At 38.3% G+C, this 9,231-nt stretch overlaps 1 protein-coding gene across 1 annotated transcript; it reads left to right on the top strand.

Annotated features, from left to right (window-relative positions):
* Positions 1 to 3,199: 3,199 nt before the first annotated feature.
* Positions 3,200 to 7,438, top strand: lmod3 (leiomodin 3 (fetal)). The gene is made up of 3 exons (XM_011477441.4): positions 3,200 to 3,627; positions 3,751 to 5,346; positions 5,472 to 7,438. The coding sequence occupies exons 1-3, from the start codon at positions 3,340 to 3,342 to the stop codon at positions 5,517 to 5,519; spliced, it is 1,932 nt and encodes a 643-aa protein (XP_011475743.1). The 5' UTR covers positions 3,200 to 3,339; the 3' UTR covers positions 5,520 to 7,438.
* The last annotated feature ends 1,793 nt before the right edge of the window (positions 7,439 to 9,231 follow it).

Here is a 9,231-nt window from a genome sequence, read left to right as displayed (position 1 = left end):
GTTGGTGAGTAAGGCTTTAGGCATTTAAACACAAGCTGCTGACAACGTCAAGAGCATTAATGAATCACTACCTCTCCCTGATTTTTACTTAATTCACACAGATGGATCAGGTGATCTTTAATGTAGATGACTGTTTATTCTCATTTCAATCCGCATCTCGATACATGGTCCACGAATTGATACATTTAATATTCAAATGATTTTGTGGCGATACAAAATAGTCCAGTTCTTTTATCTAAATGGATAGATATTTATCATTCATTTGTATTTAAAACTATAAATGAAAATGCCTTCTAACATTGACTTTATCTGTTTTTTAAATATATATGTTGGCACTTTTTCAAGCAATGAAGTCTTTCACATAACAGCTTCAAACAATAAAAACTTGCCATTTTGGCTCTTACTCCCAGTGGTCGATTGCTTTTTCAATATGTATCCTACTTATTACCAAGTTTTATTTCTTGTAAAAATATATTTTTTTACTTACCTTAACTTACTTGGCTTAAAATATACACATGTGCATATGTAATAACTAAGACAGAAAACACGGGAGACCAAGCTTGTTGTAGGAACTTAAACTTTTATGAAAAAACATAAACAGCATAAACAACTCAACTGAAACACAACTAATTTTAACCATAATACCTTGAACCGAAAAAGGAACCAAAAAGGTAACAACAGATGACCCGACAAACCAGAACTGAGAACTATGGAGTCTTAGCAGTTCTAAGATTATTAGGAGTGTAACCTTTCAGTAGAGTAACACATAAAACAGACTGTTGGTATGTACTTTGATACTATTCCTAGTTTGATTGCACTTGTTTCTTTTTTTTTTTAACCCTTGTGCTATCTTAGATGACCCCACCCTTGCATTGACGTGTTCTCCCTACCATGACAAAGGTGGAAAAAGGTGGAAAGATTTCATGTAATCCATGGACACCAGTGAAGATCACAAATCATTGAAGAAAAAAAAGTTCAGAGCACTGTCTAGTGGGTCTAGATGACCCAACTCCCAATGTTAAAATGCCTGGATAGCACAAGGGTTAAACTGCCACCCTTTCTCATTAGTCAAAGGTACCTTACTTGTTCCCTCTGTACTTTTGTCTTTGACCACATTTGCTGCCTCATTGTGATCTGTCATGAACACACCAACAATAAACAAAAAAAATCTTGTAAAACAATCAAATATAGACAGTTTTCCACATTACTCTGCACAAGAGTACCCCTAGGCTAAGTAGGTGTACTCCTGGTGGGAAATTGCTGCTCCACATTAAAACCAGTAGAAACAACTTTGCACAAAAGTTGCTACTATCCAACCAAAAATACTCATATCATTTAAAAAATCTATTAAATGTGGGTTACTACTGATTTCAAACCGGCAAAAGACGATTCCACATTTAAGGAGTGGAGCAACAAGGGGGTTACAGCCTTTGCCACAATCACAAAAAAGAACAAGATGAGGGACTTCCAGGACTTAAAGGTGAAATTTGGATTCACTAATCATGTTTTTTTCGATACCTCCAGATGAGGGAATATTTTTAACAAAGCAATTAGATCAGAAGAGGGGAGCAAAGAAAATCCAGTCTTAGAGGCAATAATTGAAGCGTACGAGCATAAAACATCCAAAATCATTTCTAAACTGTACCACAGCCTCATTTCATGTCAGAAAAACACAACTATATATGTTAAAGAAAAGTGGGAAAAGGAAATGTCCATCACTATTTCGGAGAAAGAATGGTATTCAAAATGTGCATCAACCCAGTCTTCTATCACATGGGAAAATCTCATGCGCTTCTTTATTACACCTTCAATTAAAAGCAAACAATCAGCAGATCCACAGACGTGTGGGAGACAGTGTGACACAGTAAATGCAAATCATTCTCATATCTTCTGGAGCTGTTCGCAAATAGGACAATTTTGGCATTCCATTCATCATGTTTAGACAAACGCTCTACGCTATACAATCCCCTTCACTCAGGCAGTATTACATCTGGGTAAAATTTCTGAAACAATCATTCCTTAAGATCAGTATTTGGTGAAAATATTCCTAATTTCAGCAAGGAAAGCAATAACCAGAAGATGGTTTAAGCCAGAACCGCCAACCCTCACAGACTGGACTGACATAGTGGAGGAGATCTATATTATGGAAAAGATGACTTTTGTTTTAAGATTGAGAGAAGGAAATTTTAAGGGAAAATAGGACAGATGGACTGTACATAAAAACTCACTGGCCATTGTATGACCTGTTTACATTTCTGGAATGGTAGCTGTCGTGTCTTATTTTTCTCCTTGCTTTTTTTTTTTCTGCCTCACTTGTTTTTTTTTACTCTTGTTCTCTTTGTTTGTAAGACTTATTTTGTTTGATGTCATGTACATTTGTGTTACATCTTGTTTAGAAAAATGAAAAATAAAACTTAAGTTAAAAAAAAGTGGGTTACTATGTAACCCTTATGTCTGCTATTGTTAAATCTTTTGCTTTTTACTAACAGTTGGTGAATTATTATATTTGATTAAGGTCAGTCAAGTGCCAAATTCTAATTTAGTCAACCATATGTAGAACTTTCCTCATCTAGTGACCAAGAAGTGTTTAAAAAGTCATGAGACATACATATGTACATTATTTTTGAGTAATCTAGTGACATGAAAACACATTTTTGCTGATACAAAACTACCAAAATCTCTTTTAGTCATGCATAACAGTCCTTTCCATTGTTTATAAATGACCATGTAATTTTGTTTACCCTTTAACACATAGGTCAGCAGTTTTGTTTTACCTACAATCACATTGCAGATAGAGTGAGATGCAGGCTACAACAGCTGCACAACAAATGCTAGCTTTTAATATTAGCTAATTTATGACATTTTTTTCATATCTATGTTAATAAAAAAAAAGAATTTTCTTCATGAGATCAATTTTTAGGCTTTTCTTAGATAGCTACTTTTCAAAAAGGAATACAATTTGTTGGTGAACCATAAAATCTTGGAAAAACTAAATTCAGCTTGTTATTTGTTGTTACACAGCACCCTATAGGTTGCGTGTAGATAAATCTCTGAGGAGCCTTTAACCTCAGTGGCACCCACACAGCAGGCCCATGAAAATGGTTCACCTGCTGGTGTCAATAGCAAACTTTCCTTTTGCCTGGAGCAGCTGTCATCCCAAAAGATCACACTGGTTGGTCCAGCCGGAAAAACGTTTGCACAGTTTAATTTTAGACTCTCATGAGGCAAACAGTTGCAGCCGAAGCCAAAGTCAGAACCTTCTCAGTTTGCGTTGTCTTCTCCTTCAGATCATTTAGAAGTCTATCCTCTTGATAAGAAAGAGATTTTGTATGTGCAGCCATGTCTAACAGTGTAGACCTTAGTGATCTTGACGTGGAAGAAATCAATGAAGATGAAATTCTTGCAATGCTCTCACCAGAGGAGCTTAAGGAGCTCCAGAGTGAGATGGACGTCCTTATCGCACCAGATGAGAGCGTTCCTGTGGGGCAGAGACAAAAGGACCAGACGGAAAAGACTCCGACAGGGACATTTGACCACAGATCTCTGGTTGATTATCTTTACTGGGAGAAGGAGTCCAAACGTATGCTTGAGGAGGAACGGGTGCCTGCTACACTGCTGCCCAGTGAGGTAAGAAGTAAAGCTCTTTAAGAATTGTTTGTGTTTTAAATTTGCAGTATCAAAACAATTATTCAATCAGAATCCAATGAGTTCAGATCACTTTTATTAACTTAATACTCACTTTTTTCAAAGAAAACTTTACAAGCTGAAGCTGAAAAAAAGGAAATTAAAGAAAACGAAGATGTGAAGTATGTCTACGAAGTCATAGAGGAAATCATAGAAGACGATGCTGTGGATTGTCCAGAGGGAATGGAAATTATAGAGGAAATTATTGAGGAAATTATTGAGGAAGACGATGAGAACAACGAGGAAGCCAAAGTGATTGTATCAAATGAGAAACTGGTGAATCTACAAGAGAAAGTAAATCTTGAAAAAGCAGAGACGCAGCAGCTGCAGGAGACAAGACCGGTGATGCATGAAAGTCCTGTTGATATCACAGAAAGTGGTGTTGCAGGAAAAAGTACACTGGAAATTCAGTCTTTACCAGACTTAGAGGGGAGTGAAGACAAAGAAACAAGTTGTACTTTAGACCATTTGAATCCCAAGAAGCCCCAGCAGGAGCCAGAAATAAAGGAGGCTTGTGATAAACTTCCAGAAAGAGAACCAATAAAAGTAAACAAATTAAAAATTCCAAAGCTGGCACTGAATAACATCAAAATGACATCCAGACCTTCAGGAAATGAAACCAACTTGGAATCAACTCTTGACAAGATCCGCAACAACAACCCGTCTGTCACCGAGGTAAACCTCAACAACATTGAAAACATTCCCAAAGAGATGCTCCTGGACTACGTCAATGCTTTGAAGAGAAACAAATTTGTGAAAACCTTTAGTATTGCCAACACGGGAGTTGACGAAAACCTTGCTTTCAGCCTGGCTAACATGTTGAGGGAGAATCGCAGCATCACGACGTTGAACATCGAGTCCAATTTTATTACTGGGAAGGGGATTGTGGCCATCATCCGCTGCCTCCAGTTCAATGAGACTCTCACAGAGCTTCGCTTTCACAACCAGAGGCACATGCTGGGCCACCATGCAGAGATGGAGATCTCTCGCCTGCTAAAAGCAAACAGCACCCTTCTGAAGATGGGCTATCACTTTGAACAGGCAGGGCCTCGCATGGTGGTGACCAACATCTTAACCAGGAATCTTGATCGCCACAGGCAGCTGAGGAAAGAGGAGCAGAGACAGCAGCAGCTAAAAGAGCAGAAACAAGTGATGCAGATGTATGAAAACAGCCTCAATCTCCCTCCTGGGTTACTAGAGATGCTTGGATATGTGCCCCCGCTGGAACTCCTACAGGAACATGGATTGGTCCCACCTTCATCAGACCTTAACTGTTTTCCACAAATGCAACATCAGGCAGAGAAGGCAGAGACACAGAAGAAACCTAAGCACAATAGCATTCCCAAACAGCCCAGTACTGAACCATCAAACCCATTAAGAGATGTCCAGTTAAAGAGAACCCCGAAAAAACGTGATCCATTTCTGGAGCTGGACCCAAAGAATGACAGAGGACCGGAGCGGCCAAGTTTCCAACTGAGAAAAACACCTAAAGTGAGGGACACGGCATCTGAAGGAATGTTGGACGAAAAAGCCAATCTTAGCAATATGATAAAGACTTTGAAGCCTGTCCCTCGCAGACGGGTTCCTCCAAAGGTTGATCTCACACCTCGTGATCAACTTCTTGATGAGATCAAAAAGAGCAACGTGGCATATCTCAAAGCTGTGAGTACCCAGGAACTATTGCTGTGAAAGCAGTAGTCTAATTTTTTGCCTTTAAGTTCTTATCACTGAGGTGTAACAGTGCATGCTTCTATAGACAGTCAAGTGACCTGTGCGTTCTCTTGCAGGTGCCACTCCCTAAAGAGCTGGAATCAAGTGAAACAAGTTTCTTCTGAAACTCGGCTTGACCTGTTTTTTTTCTCACATAGGTGTTAGGCGTTTGGTATCAGTCACACTAAATGTATAAAAAAACTCTGATCAACTTTTGAAATCATGACAAATGAAGAGACAGGTTGGTTGCTGTTCCACTAAAGTTCTTATTATAAAAAGGCAAAGGTGGATAAAATCTTTACAGAGTATTCAAATTAAGGTACAAACCTTATTTTAGCGTCTTTTAAAAACAGACTATTGACTAATATGTTTACTGAAAAGATCATTTTATAATGGCTAAGACATATGGAACAGATTTTGTAATTTTGTTGTCTAAAAAGTTATTTTTTCATTGTAGGTTACTAAGTTTTGTGAAGCCATTGACCATACACACTTTTTTTAATATTCTAAATACAATGTGTCAGTTTAAGCATTAGCTTGAAATACTAATGTGCTCTGGATGGATTTTTTCTAAATATTTGCTTAGCCCTAGTATTTTTGGTGACACAAGTGAAAAATACAACACATTAATTCTAAGTAAATCTACTGAATTTATTTACTATTTTTGTTTGTCTCGTGGTCCTGTGAGAGATTTTAGGACTTGCCCTGTTTGTTTGTTGCCATTCACCTGATGGTACCTGCCTTCTACAACTAAACAGGAAATACACTACTCACAAAACATTAGGGCTATTGTGAAAAAACTCAGTGGATGTTGCACACAGAGTATTTGTCGACTGATTTTTTTTAGGACAGGGAGGCAATTTTATTGGGGTGACATTCACACCTCCTGTTGTGTTTTCCACATAATGATCTCACTGTTATAGTGTGTCTTAATTATTGGCGCCACAACCAAGAAATTCTAAAAGAAAAATGTTTTCATTTTGTTTCAACGTTGATTTTGCCAGTAAGTCATTCCAAGTTCATCTTTCATCTTTCAGACAGCCATGAACACACAATGTCTCTTCATGGGTGGGCAACGCCACCTAGCCAGAGTACACCTCCGGGTTGGTAGGTGGAAGTAAGATGTCGCACATAAACTTGGTGTGTCTCAAAGTATTATCAGCAGAGTTGCATGAAGACACAGATCTACTGGCAACACTTAAGGACCTGTGCCCTCAAACATGGTTTTGCAAATGCCACACAGCTGCAGGCTCATTTATCAGACGTGAGGGGTACTAGGGTTTCCAGACAAACCATTCACAGTCAACTCCACTGCTTTGACCTGAATGCCAGACAACCGTTGCAGGTGACACCACTAACACCAAGACAATACCGTGAACGTTTGCTGTGGGCCCAAGACTGTGTGACCTGAACAATGCAGCATGGTCTACCCTACCGTTCTGTTCAATATTGAGTGTCGGATCACCTTGCACAGAAGTGATTGCTAAATGATTTTGTTGCTAAAAAAGGCAAGGTCAGCAATACACCGAGGTCAACATGGTCTCTAGGATTCATTTTGGTGGAGGACAGGCCTCACCAGTCAGCGCAGTGCTTTTTGTAGATGGCCAAGTCACTGCATCTTCTTACCTCAGAGACATCATATAACCCATCATTAGCCTCCAGGTCCACCAGCAAACGGTCAACTTTCTGTTCATGGAAAGTTGACGGTTTCCATGAAACTGTCAATGCTCCACCACATCGTGCCAGGAGTGTCACAGGTCAACTTCATGAATTTGGAGTGTCTCACATGGTCTGCATCTGTAGAAGAGACTGGATGATCGTACCTCACAAGTGTCCTGGCAGAGCTGCATGTTGCACGTGATGAAAAGTGGAAGACATTGCCTCAGAACAACATCATGAGTCCAGTGAGGAGCGTGAGACGACACTTCAATGCAGCAAATGGTGGAAATACTCGCTGTTGCCATGGTAAACTTTTTTTTTGAGGGCTATTGTTATTATTGTCTTGCTTAACGGGGTAATAAATGTCAAACTGATGAAAATGGCATTTCTTCTCATATATTATTAGTAAAATAATAGCGAAATTTTACATATTTTAATAATATTCAGACCAAATAGGAAAGCACTTATATAAATAACCACAGTTGAAACCCAAAGTTTACATGGACCACATAAAAACACATATATGCTTTTTTTTCTCACCATCAGACATTAAAGAAAAGTAAACGTTTCCCGATGTAGGTCAATTAGAATTGACAAAATTATTTCTATTTGCTAAATGTCAGAATAATTCGACTAGGGTTTATTTAAACCCTTTTTTTTTACTTTCATCAAAGACAAAAGTTTACATTCGCTAAGATCACTATGCCTTTAAACAATTTGGGAAACCCCAGATGATGATGTCATCTCTTTGGAAGCTTCTGATACGTTTATTGACAGCATTTGACTTAATTAGAAACACCTGTGGATAGCTATTAGGGCACATTTGAAACACACTTGCTTGTTTGTAAAACATCATGAGACAGTCAAAAGAAATCAGTCAAGATATTACAAAGACAATTGTGGATTTGCAAAAGTCTGGCTCATCCTTGGGTGCAATTTCCAGATGCCCGAAGGTGCCACGTTCATATGTTCAGACAATTATATACAAGTATAAACATCATGGGAACGTCCAGCCATCATATAGCTCAGGAAAGAGATGGGTTCTGTGTCCCAGAGATGAACATACTTTGGTCCAATATGTCCAGAACAACCCAAGGACGAAGGCAAAAGATGTTGTGAAGATGCTGGCTGAAGATGGTAAGAATGTGTCATTATCAACGGTAAAACAAGTTCTGTATGTACTCAAACTCAAACTCAAACTTTTTTTATCTATATAGCGCCTTTCATTTCAGTTAAAAACACAAAGCGCTTAACATAAAAGCAGACAAAACAGTCATAAAAAGCGGAAATTGTTAAAAACAGCAAACAAAGGACAATCCCACAAAGATGGGACCCCTCCCATCTTTGTTTCCAAAACAGAATGTGGAAATATGGAAGCAAAATCTGAAGACTATCAGGCTGAAAGTTGAAGCTTGGGCGCAAATGGATCTTCCAAATGAACAATGACACAAAGCATACAGTCAAACTGGTTACAAAGTGGCTTAAGGATAACAAAGTCGATGTTTTAGAGTGGCCATCACAGAGCCCAGATGTAAATCCTATTAAACATTTATGGTCAGAAATGAAAAGGGGGGTACATGCAAGGGGGACCTACAAACTTGACTAAGTTACACCAGTTCTGTCTGGAGGAATGGGCCAAAATTCCTACCAAATCTTGTGAGAAGCTTGTGGAAGGACATCCAAGACGTTTGACCCAAGTACTGCAGTTTGAAGGCATGAGTACCAAATACTAATGAAATGTATGTAAACTTTTGACTTTGATCAAAGTAATAAAAACTGTTCTAAAAAAACCCTAGTCTCATTCTGACATTTTGCATATATAAATAGTTGTAATTGAACTAAAACAGCAAAACTTTACTTTTATTTTGTGTCTGACGGTGTGAACAAATAACATGTTTTCATGTGGTGTATGTAAACGTCTGGTTTCAACTGTATATCCCTAACTTATTGGGAGTAGTGTATGTATGGGAGACTTAACCAAGAAATGTAACGTGCAACAACAATCATACCAGATTAATTTTTTTTAGACTGCTTTATTTGGCTTCCAGTTAATACATGTTTCGGGAATGAAAAACATACATAAAATGACAACACATGTAAAGATTTTCTAATAGATTTGCTACTTGTGTATGTCACATGCATAGACTGCTGCAAGAAAAGAAACACTGGACGCATCTG

Source organism: Oryzias latipes, chromosome 7 (genome assembly GCF_053564925.1).
Source record: "Oryzias latipes strain Hd-rR chromosome 7, Olatipes_Hd-rR_3.1".
NCBI lineage: Eukaryota > Metazoa > Chordata > Actinopteri > Beloniformes > Adrianichthyidae > Oryzias > Oryzias latipes.
This window is presented reverse-complemented; position numbering and strand designations above follow the sequence as displayed.

Bases quoted from the DNA above. Each gene is read 5' to 3' on its own strand.
- lmod3 (XM_011477441.4), top strand. From the start codon at position 3,340: ATGTCTAACAGTGTAGACCTTAGTGATCTTGACGTGGAAGAAATCAAT. The intron at 3,628-3,750 runs GTAAGAAGTAAA...CTTTTTTCAAAG, and splicing joins CTACACTGCTGCCCAGTGAG to AAAACTTTACAAGCTGAAGC. The intron at 5,347-5,471 runs GTGAGTACCCAG...GTTCTCTTGCAG, and splicing joins ACGTGGCATATCTCAAAGCT to GTGCCACTCCCTAAAGAGCT.